Source organism: Bombina bombina, chromosome 12 (assembly GCF_027579735.1).
Source record: "Bombina bombina isolate aBomBom1 chromosome 12, aBomBom1.pri, whole genome shotgun sequence".
Classification (NCBI taxonomy): domain Eukaryota; kingdom Metazoa; phylum Chordata; class Amphibia; order Anura; family Bombinatoridae; genus Bombina; species Bombina bombina.
Genome location: NC_069510.1, coordinates 119,400,564 through 119,420,566, shown reverse-complemented (window position 1 = coordinate 119,420,566; position 20,003 = coordinate 119,400,564). Strand labels below are relative to the sequence as shown.

Genomic DNA, 20,003 nt, shown 5'->3' with positions numbered 1-20,003 from the left:
AAGGCAAACCGTAGATACCGGTGATGATCTTTGTGGATCGGTATGTGAAGGTAAGCATCTTTTAAATCCACTGTGGTCATGTACTGACCCTTTTGGATCATGGGCAAGATTGTCCGAATAGTTTCCATTTTGAACGATGGAACTCTTAGGAATTTGTTTAGAATCTTTAAATCTAAGATTGGTCTGAAAGTTCCCTCTTTTTTGGGAACCACAAACAGGTTTGAGTAGAACCCTTGTCCTTGTTCCGACCGCGGAACCGGATGGATCACTCCCATTAATAACAGATCTTGTACACAGCGTAGAAACGCTTCTTTCTTTATCTGGTTTGTTGACAATCTTGACAGATGAAATCTCCCTCTTGGGGGAGATAATTTGAAGTCTAGAAGGTATCCCTGAGATATGATCTCTAGCGCCCAGGGATCCTGAACATCTCTTGCCCAGGCCTGGGCGAAGAGAGAAAGTCTGCCCCCCACTAGATCCGGTCCCGGATCGGGGGCTCTCGGTTCATGCTGTCTTTGGGGCAGCAGCAGGTTTCCTGGCCTGTTTGCCCTTGTTCCAGGACTGGTTGGGCTTCCAGCCTTGCCTGTAACGAGCAACAGCTCCTTCCTGTTTTGGTGCAGTGGAGGTTGATGCTGCTCCTGTTTTGAAATTCCGAAAGGGACGAAAATTAGACTGTCTAGCCTTAGCTTTGGCTTTGTCTTGAGGTAGGGCGTGGCCCTTACCTCCTGTAATGTCAGCGATAATTTCTTTCAAACCGGGCCCAAATAAGGACTGCCCCTTGAAAGGTATATTAAGTAATTTGGACTTAGAAGTAACATCAGCTGACCAGGATTTTAGCCACAGTGCCCTACGTGCCTGTATGGCGAATCCTGAGTTCTTAGCCGTAAGTTTGGTTAAATGTACTACGGCCTCCGAAATGAATGAATTAGCTAGTTTAAGGACTCTAAGCCTGTCCATAATGTCGTCTAGCGTAGATGAACTAAGGTTCTCTTCCAGAGACTCAATCCAAAATGCTGCCGCAGCCGTAATCGGCGCGATACATGCAAGGGGTTGCAAAATAAAACCTTGTTGAACAAACATTTTCTTAAGGTAACCCTCTAATTTTTTATCCATTGGATCTGAAAAGGCACAGCTATCCTCCACCGGGATAGTGGTACGCTTAGCTAGAGTAGAAACTGCTCCCTCCACCTTAGGGACCGTTTGCCATAAGTCCCGAGTGGTGGCGTCTATTGGAAACATCTTTCTAAATATTGGAGGGGGTGAGAACGGCACACCGGGTCTATCCCACTCCTTAGTAACAATTTCAGTTAATCTCTTAGGTATAGGAAAAACGTCAGTACTCGCCGGTACCGCAAAGTATTTATCCAACCTACATAGTTTCTCTGGTATTGCAACGGTGTTACAATCATTGAGAGCTGCTAAGACCTCCCCTAGTAATACACGGAGGTTCTCCAATTTAAATTTAAAATTTGAAATATCTGAATCCAATCTGTTTGGATCAGAACCGTCACCCACAGAATGAAGCTCTCCGTCCTCATGCTCTGCAAGCTGTGACGCAGTATCAGACATGGCCCTAGTATTGTCAGCGCACTCTGTTCTCACCCCAGAGTGATCACGCTTGCCTCTTAGTTCTGGTAATTTAGACAAAACTTCAGTCATAACAGTAGCCATATCTTGTAATGTTATCTGTAATGGCCGCCCAGATGTACTAGGCGCCATAATATCACGCACCTCCCGGGCGGGAGATGCAGGTACTGCCGCGTGAGGCGAGTTAGTCGGCATAACTCTCCCCTCGCAGATTGGTGAAATTTGTTCACATTGTACAGATTGACTTTTATTTAAAGTAGCATCAATACAGTTAGTACATAAATTTCTATTGGGCTCCACCTTGGCATTGGAACAAATGACACAGATATCTTCCTCTGAGTCAGACATGTTTAACACACTAGCAATAACTTGCAACCTGGTTATAATCTTTTTTAGCAAAAACGTACTGTGCCTCAAAGAGGTACTTAAACGATTAAATGACAGTTGAGATAATGAACTGAGAAACAGTTATAGCATCAACTTTAAAACAACACAACTTTTAGCAAAGGTTTTGTTCCCATTAGTAAGATAACATAACTAAATTTGACATAAAAATTATTGAGTAACGTCTTTATCCACAGTCAATATAAAAAATTCTCACAGCTCTGCTGAGAGAATGTACCTCCCTTCAAGAAGTTTGAAGACCCCTGAGATCTGTCAGAGATGAACCGGATCATGCAGGAAAAATAATAATAGCTGACTGGAAATTGTTGATGCGTAGCAAAGAGCGCCAAAAAACGGCCCCTCCCTCTCACACACAGCAGTGAAGAGAAACGAAACTGTCACAATTCAAAACAAACTACTGCCAAGTGGAAAATAAAGCCCAAACATTTATTTACTCAGTACCTCAGCAATGTAAACGATTCTACATTCCAGCAAAAACGTTTAACATGATATAATACTTATTAAAAAGATTAGTGACCTTTAACAGAGTAGTTCCGGTGAAGTACCATTCCCAGAATACTGAAGTGTATACATACATGTCATTATAACGGTATAGCAGGATTTTCTCATCAATTCCATTCAGAAAATAAAAACTGCTACATACCTCAATGCAGATTCATCTGCCCCTGTCCCCTGATCTGAAGCTTTTACCTCCCTCAGATGGCCGAGAACAGCAATATGATCTTAACTACTCCGGTTAAAATCATAGTAAAAACTCTGGTAGATTCTTCCTCAAAGTCTGCCAGAGAAGTAATAACACGCTCCGGTGCTATTATAAAATAACAAACTTTTGATTGAAGTCATAAAAACTAAGTATAATCACCATAGTCCTCTCACACATCCTATCTAGTCGTTGGGTGCAAGAGAATGACTGGGACTGACGTAGAGGGGAGGAGCTATGTGCAGCTCTGCTGGGTGAATCCTCTTGCATTTCCTGTTGGGGAGGAGTTATATCCCAGAAGTAATGATGACCCGTGGACTGATCACACATAACAGAAGAAAGTATCAAATTTGTAAAATTTAGAAAAAGTGTGCAGTGAAGACCAAGTCGCTGCCTTACATATCTGATCAACAGAAGCCTCGTTCTTGAAGGCCCATGAGGAAGCCACAGCCCTCCTGTACAACGGCAAAGAGAATGACTGGGGTAGGCGGAGCCTAGGAGGGATCATGTGACCAGCTTTGCTGGGCTCTTTGCCATTTCCTGTTGGGGAAGAGAATATCCCACAAGTAAGGATGACGCCGTGGACCGGACACACCTATGTTGGAGAAATATAAACCACCTAATTTGATAAAACTTCATTTTCATTATTTTACTCAAGTGGTATCTGTTACTATGCCGTCCAACTGTACTAATGCTCTCTAAAGCATACTTAGGTAGGCACAGGAGCAACAGTGCACTACTGGCAGCTAGGTGCTGATTGGTGGCTGCATATATATGTCTCTTGTCATTGGCCTACCTGTTAAGTTCAACTAGCTCCCAGTAGTGTATTACTGCTCCTTCAACAAAGGATACAGAGAGAATGAATAATTTGATAATAGAAGTAAATTGGAAATTTGTATAAAATTGTATGCTCTATGTGAATCATAAATAAAATAGTTTGGGTTTTTGTAAGTGATCACATGACCCATGAGACATCCAGTGATATGACCGTTACTTTACTGTTGCTGGACGGCTGCATGTGAGGCTATGTAGTAAAAGCATAAGATGAACGCTGATAACAAAAAATGGTTGTACAAGTGATCACATGACCTCTGAAGGCACCTAGTGATATGACAGTTACTGTACTGTTGCTGGACGCCTGAATGTGAGGCTATGTAGTAAAAGCATAAGATGAACGTTGATCACAGAAACTGGTTGTACCAGTGATCACATGACCATGGCACATTACCCCTAAGGTATCCAGTGATATCACTGTTACTGTACTGTTGCAGGACGGCTGCATGCAAGGCTATGTAGTAAAAGCAGAAGATGAACGCTGATCACAGAAACTGGTTGTACAAGTAATCACATGACCCCTTAGGCACCTAGTGATATAACAGTTACGGTACTGTTGCTGGACACCTGCATGTGAGGCTATGTAGTAAAAGCATAAGCTAAACACTGATCACAGATACTGGTTACACACACTCACATAGGTAGTATATATCCCATGATTCCCATCACAGTTACACACACTCACATAGGTAGTATATATCCCCTGATTCCCATCACAGTTACACACACTCACATAGGTAGTATATATCCCATGATTCCCATCACAGTTACACACACTCACATAGGTAGTATATATCCCATGATTCCCATCACAGTTACACACACTCACATAGGTAGTATATATCCCATGATTCCCATCACAGTCACACACACTCACATAGGTAGTATATATCCCATGATTCCCATCACAGTTACACACACTCACACAGGTAGTATATATCACATGATTCCTATCACAGTTACACACACTCATATAGGTAGTATATATCCCATGATTCCCATCACAGTCACACACACTCATATAGGTAGTATATATCCCATGATTCCCATCACAGTTACACACACTCATATAGGTAGTATATATCCCATGATTCCCATCACAGTCACACACACTCACATAGGTAGTATATATCCCCTGATTCCCATCACAGTTACACACACTCACATAGGTAGTATATATCCCATGATTCCCATCACAGTTACACACACTCACATAGGTAGTATATATCCCATGATTCCCATCACAGTTACACACACTCACATAGGTAGTATATATCCCATGATTCCCATCACAGTCACACACACTCACATAGGTAGTATATATCCCATGATTCCCATCACAGTTACACACACTCACACAGGTAGTATATATCACATGATTCCTATCACAGTTACACACACTCATATAGGTAGTATATATCCCATGATTCCCATCACAGTCACACACACTCATATAGGTAGTATATATCCCATGATTCCCATCACAGTTACACACACTCATATAGGTAGTATATAGCCCATGATTCCCATCACACACACTCATATAGGTAGTATATATCCCATGATTCCCGTCACACACACTCATATAGGTAGTATATAGCCCATGATTCCCATCACACACACTCATATAGGTAGTATATATCCCATGATTCCCGTCACACACACTCATATAGGTAGTATATAGCCCATGATTCCCATCACACACACTCATATAGGTAGTATATATCCCATGATTCCCGTCACACACACTCATATAGGTAGTATATAGCCCATGATTCCCATCACACACACTCATATAGGTAGTATATATCCCATGATTCCCGTCACACACACTCATATAGGTAGTATATAGCCCATGATTCCCATCACAGTCACACACACTCATATAGGTAGTATATATCCCATGATTCCCGTCACACACACTCATATAGGTAGTATATAGCCCATGATTCTCGTCACACACACTCATATAGGTAGTATATAGCCCATGATTCCCATCACAGTCACACACACTCATATAGGTAGTATATATCCCATGATTCCCATCAGTCATATAGGTAGTATATATCCCATGATTCACATCAGTCATAAACACAGTCATATAGGTAGCATTATATATGATCTAAAGCAGGTTTCTCAGCTCTACTCCTCATTAGATTGTTACAACTGACCTACTGAACACCCCAGATGGCAAACTATTAGGGTTCCTTCAAGATTGCACTTGATCTTTACTTGTCATCTGGACAATGGTGACAGATCCGGCTTGTGTAAAATAAATAAATAAATAGAGAAATAGAAAATGACAGCCCCCCAAAACACACACAGAGAAAAAACAGAATTTATGCTTACCTGATAAATTACTTTCTCCAACGGTGTGTCCGGTCCACGGCGTCATCCTTACTTGTGGGATATTCTCTTCCCCAACAGGAAATGGCAAAGAGTCCCAGCAAAGCTGGTCACATGATCCCTCCTAGGCTCCGCCCACCCCAGTCATTCGACCGACGGACAGGAGGAAATATATATAGGAGAAATCATATGATACCGTGGTGACTGTAGTTAGAGAAAATAATCCATCAGACCTGATTAAAAAAACCAGGGCGGGCCGTGGACCGGACACACCGTTGGAGAAAGTAATTTATCAGGTAAGCATAAATTCTGTTTTCTCCAACATTGGTGTGTCCGGTCCACGGCGTCATCCTTACTTGTGGGAACCAATACCAAAGCTTTAGGACACGGATGAAGGGAGGGAGCAAATCAGGTCACCTAAACGGAAGGCACCACAGCTTGCAAAACCTTTCTCCCAAAAATAGCCTCCGAAGAAGCAAAAGTATCAAATTTGTAAAATTTGGCAAAAGTGTGCAGTGAAGACCAAGTCGCTGCCTTACATATCTGGTCAACAGAAGCCTCGTTCTTGAAGGCCCATGTGGAAGCCACAGCCCTAGTGGAGTGAGCTGTGATTCTTTCAGGAGGCTGCCGTCCGACAGTCTCATAAGCCAAACGGATAATGCTTTTAAGCCAAAAGGAAAGAGAGGTAGAAGTCGCTTTTTGACCTCTCCTTTTACCAGAATAAACAACAAACAAGGATGATGTTTGTCTGAAATCTTTATTAGCCTCTAAATAGAATTTTAGAGCACGGACAACGTCCAAATTGTGTAACAAACGCTCCTTCTTTGAAACTGGATTCGGACACAAAGAAGGTACAACTATCTCCTGGTTAATATTTTTGTTAGAAACAACTTTAGGAAGAAAACCAGGCTTAGTACGCAAAACCACCTTATCTGCATGGAACACCAGATAAGGAGGAGAACACTTCAGAGCAGATAACTCTGAAACTCTTCTAGCAGAAGAGATTGCAACCAAAAACAAAACTTTCCAAGATAGTAACTTAATATCTACGGAATGTAAGGGTTCAAACGGAACCCCTTGAAGAACTGAAAGAACTAGATTTAAACTCCAGGGAGGAGTCAAAGGTCTGTAAACAGGCTTGATCCTAACCAGAGCCTGAACAAATGCTAGAACATCTGGCATAGCTGCCAGTCGTTTGTGTAGTAAGACAGATAAAGCAGAAATCTGTTCCTTTAGAGAACTTGCAGATAATCCTTTCTCCAAACCTTCTTGTAGAAAGGATAGAATCTTAGGAATTTTTATCTTGTTCCATGGCAATCCTTTAGATTCACACCAACAGATATATTTTTTCCATATTTTATGGTAAATGTTTCTAGTTACAGGCTTTCTAGCCTGAATAAGAGTATCTATTACAGAATCTGAAAACCCACGCTTTGATAAAATCAAGCGTTCAATCTCCAAGCCGTCAGTTGGAGGGAAACCAGATTCGGATGTTCGAATGGACCCTGAACAAGAAGGTCCTGTCTCAAAGGTAGCTTCCATGGTGGAGCCGATGACATATTCACCAGGTCTGCATACCAAGTCCTGCGTGGCCACGCAGGAGCTATCAAGATCACCGAGGCCCTCTCCTGATTGATCCTGGCTACCAGCCTGGGAATGAGAGGAAACGGTGGGAATACATAAGCTAGGTTGAAGGTCCAAGGTGCTACTAGTGCATCTACTAGAGTCGCCTTGGGATCCCTGGATCTGGACCCGTAGCAAGGAACCTTGAAGTTCTGACGAGACGCCATCAGATCCATGTCTGGAATGCCCCATAATTGAGTTATTTGGGCAAAGATTTCCGGATGGAGTTCCCACTCCCCCGGATGGAATGTCTGACGACTCAGAAAATCCGCTTCCCAATTTTCCACTCCTGGGATGTGGATCGCAGACAAGTGGCAGGAGTGATCCTCCGCCCATTGAATTATCTTGGCCATTTCTTTCATCGCCAGGGAACTCCTTGTTCCCCCCTGATGATTGATATATGCAACAGTCGTCATGTTGTCTGATTGAAACCTTATGAATTTGGCCTTTGCTAGTTGAGGCCAAGCTTTGAGAGCATTGAATATCGCTCTCAGTTCCAGAATGTTTATCGGGAGAAGAGACTCTTCCCGAGACCATAAACCCTGAGCTTTCAGGGATTCCCAGACCGCGCCCCAGCCCACTAGACTGGCGTCGGTCGTGACAATGACCCACTCTGGTCTGCGGAAGCTCATTCCCTGTGACAGATTGTCCAGAGTCAGCCACCAACGGAATGAATCTCTGGTCTTTTGATCTACTTGAATCATCGGAGACAAGTCTGTATAATCCCCATTCCACTGTTTGAGCATGCACAGTTGTAATGGTCTTAGATGAATTCGTGCAAAAGGAACTATGTCCATTGTTGCAACCATCAAACCTATTACCTCCATGCACTGCGCTATGGAAGGACGAGGAACAGAGTGAAGTACTTGACAAGAGCTTAGAAGTTTTGATTTTCTGACCTCTGTCAGAAAAATCCTCAATTCTAAGGAATCTATTATTGTTCCCAAGAAGGGAACTCTTGTTGACGGGGACAGAGAACTTTTTTCTTTGTTCACCTTCCATCCGTGAGATCTGAGAAAGGCTAGGACGATGTCCGTATGAGCCTTTGCTTTTGACAGGGACGACGCTTGAATTAGGATGTCGTCCAAGTAAGGTACTACTCCAATGCCCCTTGGTCTTAGAACCGCTAGAAGGGACCCTAGTACCTTTGTGAAAATTCTCGGAGCAGTGGCTAATCCGAATGGAAGTGCCACAAACTGGTAATGCTTGTCCAGAAAAGCGAACCTTAGGAACTGATGATGTTCCTTGTGGATAGGAATATGTAGGTACGCATCCTTTAAATCCACGGTGGTCATAAATTGACTTTCCTGGATGGTGGGAAGGATCGTTCGAATGGTTTCCATTTTGAACGATGGAACCCTGAGAAATTTGTTTAGGATCTTCAGATCCAAAATTGGTCTGAATGTTCCCTCTTTTTTGGGAACTACGAACAGATTTGAGTAAAATCCCATTCCTTGTTCTTTTATTGGAACTGGATGTATCACTCCCATCTTTAACAGGTCTTCTACGCAACGTAAGAATGCCTGTCTCTTTATTTGGTTTGAGGATAATTGAGACCTGTGGAACCTTCCCCTTGGGGGTAGTTCCTTGAATTCCAGAAGATAACCTTGAGAAACTATTTCTAGCGCCCAAGGATCCTGAACATCTCTTGCCCAAGCCTGAGCAAAGAGAGAGAGTCTGCCCCCCACTAGATCCGGTTCCGGATCGGGGGCTATCCCTTCATGCTGTTTTGGTAGCAGTGGTAGGCTTCTTGGCCTGCTTTACCCTTGTTCCAGCCTTGCATTGGTTTCCAGGCTGGTTTGGGTTGTGAAGTATTACCCTCTTGCTTAGAGGATGCAGAATTAGAGGCTGGTCCGTTTCTGCGAAAGGGACGAAAATTAGGCTTATTTTTAGCCTTAAAAGACCTATCCTGTGGGAGGGCGTGGCCCTTTCCTCCAGTGATGTCTGAAATAATCTCTTTCAAATCTGGTCCAAATAATGTTTTACCTTTGAAAGGAATGTTAAGCAATTTTGTCTTGGATGACACATCCGCTGACCAAGACTTTAGCCAAAGCGCTCTGCGCGCCACGATAGCAAACCCTGAATTTTTCGCCGCTAATTTAGCTAATTGCAAAGCGGCATCTAAAACAAAAGAGTTAGCCAATTTAAGTGCTTGAACTCTGTCCATAACCTCCTCATACGAAGATTCTCTACTGAGCGACTTTTCTAGTTCCTCGAACCAGAAGCACGCTGCCGTAGTGACAGGAACAATGCATGAAATTGGTTGTAGAAGGAACCCTTGCTGTACAAAAATCTTTTTAAGCAAACCCTCTAATTTTTTATCCATAGGATCTTTAAAAGCACAACTGTCTTCGATAGGAATAGTAGTGCGTTTGTTTAGAGTAGGAACCGCCCCCTCGACCTTGGGGACTGTCTGCCATAAGTCCTTTCTGGGGTCGACTATAGGAAATAATTTCTTAAATATAGGGGGGGGAACAAAAGGTATGCCGGGCCTTTCCCACTCTTTATTTACTATGTCCGCCACCCGCTTGGGTATAGGAAAAGCGTCGGGGGGCACCGGAACCTCTAGGAACTTGTCCATCTTACATAATTTCTCTGGAATGACCAAATTGTCACAATCATCCAGAGTAGATAACACCTCCTTAAGCAGTGCGCGGAGATGTTCTAATTTAAATTTAAATGTCACAACATCAGTTTCAGCTTGATGAGAAATTTTTCCTGAATCTGAGATTTCTCCATCAGACAAAACCTCCCTCATGGCCCCTTGAGATTGGTGTGAGGGTATGTCAGAACAAATATCATCAGCGCCCTCCTGCTCTTCAGTGTTTAAAACAGAGCAATCGCGCTTTCTCTGATAAGTAGGCATTTTGGATAAAAGATTTGCTATGGAGTTAGCCATTACAGCCGTTAATTGTTGCATGGTAATAAGTATTGGCGCACTAGATGTACTAGGGGCCTCCTGTGTGGGCAAAACTGGTGTAGACACATTAGGGGATGATGTAGTATCATGTTTACTCCCCTCATTTGAGGAATCATCTTGGGCAATATCATCATCTGTGGCATTACTGTCCTTACTTTGTTTGGACACTATGGCACACTTATCACATAAATTTAAATGGGGAGACACATTGGCTTTCATACATATAGAACATAGCTTATCTGATGGTACAGACATGTTAAACAGGCTTAAACTTGTCAACCAAGCACAAAAAAACGTTTTAAAATAAAACCGTTACTGTCTCTTTAAATTTCAAACTGAAAACACTTTATTACTGAATATGTGAAAAAGTATGAAGGAATTGTTCAAAAATTACCAAAATTTCACCACAGTGTCTTAAAGCATTAAAAGTATTGCACACCAAATTTCAGAGCTTTAACCCTTAAAATAACGGAACCGGAGCCGTTTTTACATTTAACCCCTATACAGTCCCAGCTATATGCTTTGCTGAGACCCAACCAAGCCCAGAGGGGAATACAATACCAAATGACGCCTTCTATAAGCTTTTTCAGTGATTCTTAGCTCCTCACACATGCATCTGCATGCCTTGCTCTCCAAAAACAACTGCGCATTAATGGCGCAAAATGAGGCTATAACTAGAAAGGCCCCCATCTGAAAAAGGTGTCCAACACAGTGCCTGCCGTTTTTCTAAACGTTCCCCAAGATTATAATACCAATTATTAGTTAGAATCTGCATAATATGCCTAGTAAAGCAATCGTTTTAGCCCAGAAAAATGTCTAACAGTTATTAAGCCCTTTTTGAAGCCCTTTATTCTTTTATGTTTAACTAAGAAAATGGCTTACCGGTCCCCATGAGGGGAAATGACAGCCTTCCAGCATTACATGGTCTTGTTAGAAATATGGCTAGTCATACCTTAAGCAGAAAAGTCTGCTAACTGTTTCCCCCAACTGAAGTTACTTCATCTCAACAGTCCTGTGTGGAAACAGCAATCGATTTTAGTTACTGTCTGCTAAAATCATCTTCCTCTTACAAACAGAAATCTTCATCCTTTTTCTGTTTCAGAGTAAATAGTACATACCAGCACTATTTTAAAATAACAAACACTTGATAGAAGAATAAAAAACATAATTTATGCTTACCTGATAAATTCCTTTCTTCTGTTGTGTGATCAGTCCACGGGTCATCATTACTTCTGGGATATAACTCCTCCCCAACAGGAAATGCAAGAGGATTCACCCAGCAGAGCTGCATATAGCTCCTCCCCTCTACGTCAGTCCCAGTCATTCGACCAAGAATCAACGAGAAAGGAGTAACCAAGGGTGAAGTGGTGACTGGAGTATAATTTAAAAAATATTTACCTGCCTTAAAAACAGGGCGGGCCGTGGACTGATCACACAACAGAAGAAAGGAATTTATCAGGTAAGCATAAATTATGTTTTCTTCTGTTATGTGTGATCAGTCCACGGGTCATCATTACTTCTGGGATACCAATACCAAAGCAAAAGTACACAGATGACGGGAGGGATAGGCAGGCTCATTATACAGAAGGAACCACTGCCTGAAGAACCTTTCTCCCAAAAATAGCCTCCGAAGAAGCAAAAGTATCAAATTTGTAAAATTTGGAAAAAGTATGAAGCGAAGACCAAGTTGCAGCCTTGCAAATCTGTTCAACAGAGGCCTCATTCTTAAAGGCCCAAGTGGAAGCCACAGCTCTAGTGGAGTGGGCTGTAATTCTTTCAGGAGGCTGCTGTCCAGCAGTCTCATAGGCTAAACGTATTATGCTACGAAGCCAAAAAGAGAGAGAGGTAGCAGAAGCCTTTTGACCTCTCCTCTGTCCAGAATAAACGACAAACAGGGAAGAAGTTTGACGAAAATCTTTAGTTGCCTGCAAGTAGAACTTGAGGGCACGAACTACATCCAGATTGTGTAGAAGACGTTCCTTCTTTGAAGAAGGATTTGGACACAAGGATGGAACAACAATCTCTTGATTGATATTCCTGTTAGTAACTACCTTAGGTAAGAACCCAGGTTTAGTACGCAGAACTACCTTGTCTGAGTGAAAAATCAGATAAGGAGAATCACAATGTAATGCTGATAACTCAGAGACTCTTCGAGCCGAGGAAATAGCCATTAAAAACAGAACTTTCCAAGATAACAATTTTATATCAATGGAATGAAGGGGTTCAAACGGAACACCCTGTAAAACGTTAAGAACTAAGTTTAAACTCCATGGTGGAGCAACAGCTTTAAACACAGGCTTGATCCTAGCTAAAGCCTGACAAAAGGCCTGGACGTCTGGATTTTCTGACAGACGCCTGTGTAACAAGATGGACAGAGCTGAAATCTGTCCCTTTAATGAACTAGCCGATAAACCCTTTTCTAAGCCTTCTTGTAGAAAGGACAAGATCCTAGAGATCCTAACCTTACTCCAGGAGTAACGTTTGGATTCACACCAGTATAGGTATTTACGCCATATTTTATGGTAAATCTTTCTGGTAACAGGCTTCCTAGCCTGTATCAGGGTATCAATAACCGACTCAGAAAAACCACGTTTTGATAAAATCAAGCGTTCAATTTCCAAGCAGTCAGCTTCAGAGAAGTTAGATTTTGATGTTTGAACGGACCCTGTATCAGAAGGTCCTGTCTTAGAGGTAGAGACCAAGGCGGACAGGATGACATGTCCACTAGATCTGCATACCAAGTCCTGCGTGGCCATGCAGGTGCTATTAGAATCACTGATGCTCTCTCCTGTTTGATTTTGGCAATCAATCGAGGAAGCAGCGGGAAGGGTGGAAACACATAAGCCATCCCGAAGTTCCAAGGTGCTGTCAAAGCATCTATCAGAACCGCTCCCGGATCCCTGGATCTGGACCCGTAGTGAGGAAGCTTGGCGTTCTGGCGAGACGCCATGAGATCTATCTGTGGTTTGCCCCAACGTCGAAGTATTTGGGCAAAGACCTCCGGATGAAGTTCCCACTCCCCCGGATGAAAAGTCTGGCGACTCAAGAAATCCGCCTCCCAGTTCTCCACTCCCGGGATGTGGATTGCTGACAGGTGGCAAGAGTGAGACTCTGCCCATCGAATTATCTTTGATACTTCCATCATTGCTAGGGAGCTTTTTGTCCCTCCCTGATGGTTGATGTAAGCTACAGTCGTGATATTGTCCGACTGAAACCTGATGAACCCCCGAGTTGTTAATTGGGGCCAAGCCAGAAGGGCATTGAGAACTGCTCTCAATTCCAGAATGTTTATTGGAAGGAGACTCTCCTCCTGATTCCATAATCCCTGAGCCTTCAGAGAATTCCAGACAGCGCCCCAACCTAGTAGGCTGGCGTCTGTTGTTACAATTGTCCAGTCTGGCCTGCTGAATGGCATCCCCCTGGACAGGTGTGGCCGATGAAGCCACCATAGAAGAGAATTTCTGGTCTCTTGATTCAGATTCAGAGTAGGGGACAAATCTGAGTAATCCCCATTCCACTGACTTAGCATGCATAATTGCAGCGGTCTGAGGTGTAGGCGTGCAAAAGGTACTATGTCCATTGCCGCTACCATTAAGCCGATCACCTCCATGCATTGAGCTACTGACGGGTGTTGAATGGAATGAAGGACACGGCATGCATCTTGAAGCTTTGTTAACCTGTCCTCTGTCAGGTAAATCTTCATTTCTACAGAATCTATAAGAGTCCCCAAGAATGGAACTCTTGTGAGAGGAAAAAGAGAACTCTTCTTTTCGTTCACTTTCCATCCATGCGACCTTAGAAATGCCAGAACTAACTCTGTATGAGACTTGGCAGTTTGAAAGCTTGAAGCTTGTATTAGAATGTCGTCTAGGTACGGAGCTACCGAAATCCCTCGCGGTCTTAGTACCGCCAGGAGGGCACCTAGAATCTTTGTGAAGATTCTTGGGGCCGTAGCCAATCCGAATGGAAGAGCTACAAACTGGTAGTGCCTGTCTAGGAAGGCAAACCGTAGATACCGGTGATGATCTTTGTGGATCGGTATGTGAAGGTAAGCATCTTTTAAATCCACTGTGGTCATGTACTGACCCTTTTGGATCATGGGCAAGATTGTCCGAATAGTTTCCATTTTGAACGATGGAACTCTTAGGAATTTGTTTAGAATCTTTAAATCTAAGATTGGTCTGAAAGTTCCCTCTTTTTTGGGAACCACAAACAGGTTTGAGTAGAACCCTTGTCCTTGTTCCGACCGCGGAACCGGATGGATCACTCCCATTAATAACAGATCTTGTACACAGCGTAGAAACGCTTCTTTCTTTATCTGGTTTGTTGACAATCTTGACAGATGAAATCTCCCTCTTGGGGGAGATAATTTGAAGTCTAGAAGGTATCCCTGAGATATGATCTCTAGCGCCCAGGGATCCTGAACATCTCTTGCCCAGGCCTGGGCGAAGAGAGAAAGTCTGCCCCCCACTAGATCCGGTCCCGGATCGGGGGCTCTCGGTTCATGCTGTCTTTGGGGCAGCAGCAGGTTTCCTGGCCTGTTTGCCCTTGTTCCAGGACTGGTTGGGCTTCCAGCCTTGCCTGTAACGAGCAACAGCTCCTTCCTGTTTTGGTGCAGTGGAGGTTGATGCTGCTCCTGTTTTGAAGTTCCGAAAGGGACGAAAATTAGACTGTCTAGCCTTAGCTTTGGCTTTGTCTTGAGGTAGGGCGTGGCCCTTACCTCCTGTAATGTCAGCGATAATTTCTTTCAAACCGGGCCCAAATAAGGACTGCCCCTTGAAAGGTATATTAAGTAATTTGGACTTAGAAGTAACATCAGCTGACCAGGATTTTAGCCACAGTGCCCTACGTGCCTGTATGGCGAATCCTGAGTTCTTAGCCGTAAGTTTGGTTAAATGTACTACGGCCTCCGAAATGAATGAATTAGCTAGTTTAAGGACTCTAAGCCTGTCCATAATGTCGTCTAGCGTAGATGAACTAAGGTTCTCTTCCAGAGACTCAATCCAAAATGCTGCCGCAGCCGTAATCGGCGCGATACATGCAAGGGGTTGCAAAATAAAACCTTGTTGAACAAACATTTTCTTAAGGTAACCCTCTAATTTTTTATCCATTGGATCTGAAAAGGCACAGCTATCCTCCACCGGGATAGTGGTACGCTTAGCTAGAGTAGAAACTGCTCCCTCCACCTTAGGGACCGTTTGCCATAAGTCCCGAGTGGTGGCGTCTATTGGAAACATCTTTCTAAATATTGGAGGGGGTGAGAACGGCACACCGGGTCTATCCCACTCCTTAGTAACAATTTCAGTTAATCTCTTAGGTATAGGAAAAACGTCAGTACTCGCCGGTACCGCAAAGTATTTATCCAACCTACATAGTTTCTCTGGTATTGCAACGGTGTTACAATCATTGAGAGCTGCTAAGACCTCCCCTAGTAATACACGGAGGTTCTCCAATTTAAATTTAAAATTTGAAATATCTGAATCCAATCTGTTTGGATCAGAACCGTCACCCACAGAATGAAGCTCTCCGTCCTCATGCTCTGCAAGCTGTGACGCAGTATCAGACATGGCCCTAGTATTGTCAGCGCACTCTGTTCTCACCCCAGAGTGATCACGCTTGCCTCTTAGTTCTGGTAATTTAGACAAAACTTCAGTCATAACAGTAGCCATATCTTTCTGTAATGGCCGCCCAGATGTACTAGGCGCCATAATATCACGCACCTCCCGGGCGGGAGATGCAGGTACTGCCGCGTGAGGCGAGTTAGTCGGCATAACTCTCCCCTCGCAGATTGGTGAAATTTGTTCACATTGTACAGATTGACTTTTATTTAAAGTAGCATCAATACAGTTAGTACATAAATTTCTATTGGGCTCCACCTTGGCATTGGAACAAATGACACAGATATCTTCCTCTGAGTCAGACATGTTTAACACACTAGCAATAACTTGCAACCTGGTTATAATCTTTTTCAGCAAAAACGTACTGTGCCTCAAAGAGGTACTTAAACGATTAAATGACAGTTGAGATAATGAACTGAGAAACAGTTATAGCATCAACTTTAAAACAACACAACTTTTAGCAAAGGCTTTGTTCCCATTAGTAAGATAACATAACTAAATTTGACATAAAAATTATTGAGTAACGTCTTTATCCACAGTCAATATAAAAAATTCTCACAGCTCTGCTGAGAGAATGTACCTCCCTTCAAGAAGTTTGAAGACCCCTGAGATCTGTCAGAGATGAACCGGATCATGCAGGAAAAATAATAATAGCTGACTGGAAATTGTTGATGCGTAGCAAAGAGCGCCAAAAACGGCCCCTCCCTCTCACACACAGCAGTGAAGAGAAACGAAACTGTCACAATTCAAAACAAACTACTGCCAAGTGGAAAATAAAGCCCAAACATTTATTGACTCAGTACCTCAGCAATGTAAACGATTCTACATTCCAGCAAAAACGTTTAACATGATATAATACTTATTAAAAAGATTAGTGACCTTTAACAGAGTAGTTCCGGTGAAGTACCATTCCCAGAATACTGAAGTGTATACATACATGTCATTATAACGGTATAGCAGGATTTTCTCATCAATTCCATTCAGAAAATAAAAACTGCTACATACCTCAATGCAGATTCATCTGCCCCTGTCCCCTGATCTGAAGCTTTTACCTCCCTCAGATGGCCGAGAACAGCAATATGATCTTAACTACTCCGGTTAAAATCATAGTAAAAACTCTGGTAGATTCTTCCTCAAAGTCTGCCAGAGAAGTAATAACACGCTCCGGTGCTATTATAAAATAACAAACTTTTGATTGAAGTCATAAAAACTAAGTATAATCACCATAGTCCTCTCACACATCCTATCTAGTCGTTGGGTGCAAGAGAATGACTGGGACTGACGTAGAGGGGAGGAGCTATATGCAGCTCTGCTGGGTGAATCCTCTTGCATTTCCTGTTGGGGAGGAGTTATATCCCAGAAGTAATGATGACCCGTGGACTGATCACACATAACAGAAGAAACTACATTTAAACACCAAAAAAAACTCTTAACCATCTCCGTGGAGATGTTGCCTGTGCAACGGCAAAGAGAATGACTGGGGTGGGCGGAGCCTAGGAGGGATCATGTGACCAGCTTTGCTGGGACTCTTTGCCATTTCCTGTTGGGGAAGAGAATATCCCACAAGTAAGGATGACGCCGTGGACCGGACACACCAATGTTGGAGAAACACAAGCTATTCTATGGAGCAAATACAAGATATTAGATTTCACCTTTTCTGCCTGTTTTTGTTGTGCCGATAACGAGGAAAGTGTGCGTTCAAGCTCCGTAACCCTCTGGTTCTTGCTCTGTAGACGCATGGAAAGATCTTCCGCCTCCGCTAGCAAAAGAAATGACGCAGTGACAATACTGAATTTAGATTCGGCCACACCAAGCAATAATTCATGTGTAAGGTTAATTGCTGCTCAATATCGGTATTGTCAGTTTTACAAACTTCATATGAATAGCAAGACTATACTGGGTGTAAAGACAATATTATCTATATATTCACTATACTTTTGTATTACTTTACTGTGCTAAGGTTTCTATGATGCATAACGATTCCTATGGTCATTACTTATAGGGATACAGACTTACATTAAAGTGAAAGTAAATCCTAGCATTTTACAAACGCTAGGATTGACTATTGAAACAAATAAAGGGGACTTTCATTCATGAAGTATAAGATACTTCATGTAGAAATCTCCTTTATTTGATTCAATCGATCGCCGTTTTTTCCTTGTACAGGAGCCCACAGCAAAAAAAAAAAAAAAAAAAAATGGATAAGAGGTGACATTTTCACCTCTTAGCCTTAGCCAATCCAGCTCCCATGGGCGCCAAGCCGGATTTACCTCACGGCTATTGGCTAAGAGGTGAAAATGTCACCTCTTAGATAATTTTTTTTTTTTTGCTGTGGGCAGCTGTAGGAGCTAAGAACGGCGATCGATTGAATCAAATAAAGGAGCTTTCTACATGAAGTATCTTATACTTCATGAATGAAAGTCCCCTTTATTTGTTTCAATAGTCAATCCTAGCGTTTGTAAAACACTAGGATTTACTTTCACTTTAACCGCATTTCCTTATTTGGTTGGCAGCAATTTACATTTAGCTATGTACCTCCTTTCTGACGAGCTGCTTGCTGGGTGAATGACAGAGCCGTTTGTAACTCAGACTTTTCAGACACAAGAATTCCGATTGTCTGTATATGAACCTAAACAAGGGCAGAAACACGTAGATTAGCATCACATTGTATTGTACTGTTTTAATGTATTATTGCTTCAAAAGATATATTCAATATATGCAGTTAAATAGTGTAAAACAAGGAGCCAAAGAGAGTGAGTAAAGAAAAGACAAGAAAGGAGAAAGACGAGTTGAGAAAGATACAGGGCAGAAGGAAAGAAAGAGGAGAGACAGGGCAGAAGGAAAGAAAGAGGAGAGACAGGGCAGAAGGAAAGAAAGAGGAGAGACAGGGCAGAAGGAAAGAGCAGAGAGAGACAGGGCAGAAGGAAAGAGCAGAGAGAGACAGGGCAGAAGGAAAGAGCAGAGAGAGACAGGGCAGAAGGAAAGAGCAGAGAGAGAAAGAGAGGAACGAGTGAGCAGAGAGAGAAAGAGAGGAACGAGTGAGCAGAGAGAGAAAGAGAGGAACGAGTGAGCAGAGAGAGAAAGAGAGGAACGAGTGAGCAGAGAGAGAAAGAGAGGAACGAGTGAGCAGAGAGAGAAAGAGAGGAACGAGTGAGCAGAGAGAGAAAGAGAGGAACGAGTGAGCAGAGAGAGAAAGAGAGGAACGAGTGAGCAGAGCGAGAAAGAGAGGAACGAGTGAGCAGAGCGAGAAAGAGAGGAACGAGTGAGCAGAGCGAGAAAGAGAGGAACGAGTGAGCAGAGCGAGAAAGAGAGGAACGAGTGAGCAGAGCGAGAAAGAGAGGAACGAGTGAGCAGAGAGAGAAAGAGAGGAACGAGTGAGCAGAGCGAGAAAGAGAGGAACGAGTGAGCAGAGCGAGAAAGAGAGGAACGAGTGAGCAGAGCGAGAAAGAGAGGAACGAGTGAGCAGAGAGAGAAAGAGAGGAACGAGTGAGCAGAGAGAGAAAGAGAGGAACGAGTGAGCAGAGAGAGAAAGAGAGGAACGAGTGAGCAGAGAGAGAAAGAGAGGAACGAGTGAGCAGAGCGAGAAAGAGAGGAACGAGTGAGCAGAGCGAGAAAGAGAGGAACGAGTGAGCAGAGCGAGAAAGAGAGGAACGAGTGAGCAGAGCGAGAAAGAGAGGAACGAGTGAGCAGAGAGAGAAAGAGAGGAACGAGTGAGCAGAGAGAGAAAGAGAGGAACGAGTGAGCAGAGAGAAAGAGAGGAACGAGTGAGCAGAGAGAAAGAGAGGAACGAGTGAGCAGAGAGAAAGGGAGGAACGAGTGAGCAGAGATAAAGGGAGGAACGAGTGAGCAGAGATAAAGGAACGAGATCAGAGAGAAACGAGTGATCAAAGAGAAAGAGAGGAACGAGTGAGCAGAGAGGAACGAGTGAGCAGAGAGAAAGAGAGGAACGAGTGAGCAGAGAGAAAGAGAG

The 20,003-nt window shown here is 43.2% G+C and overlaps 1 protein-coding gene across 1 annotated transcript in view; it reads right to left on the bottom strand.

Annotated features, from left to right (window-relative positions):
- The window catches only part of GOLGA2 (golgin A2), a 290,650-nt gene that overhangs the window by 184,852 nt on the left and 85,795 nt on the right, over positions 1-20,003 (bottom strand). Inside the window, exons 11-12 of the mRNA XM_053695478.1 lie at positions 18,569-18,662; positions 17,686-17,792 (exon numbers count right to left, since the gene is read on the bottom strand). Coding sequence (XP_053551453.1) covers positions 17,686-17,792; positions 18,569-18,662 — 201 coding nt within the window. The remainder of the gene's footprint in view (positions 1-17,685; positions 17,793-18,568; positions 18,663-20,003) is intronic.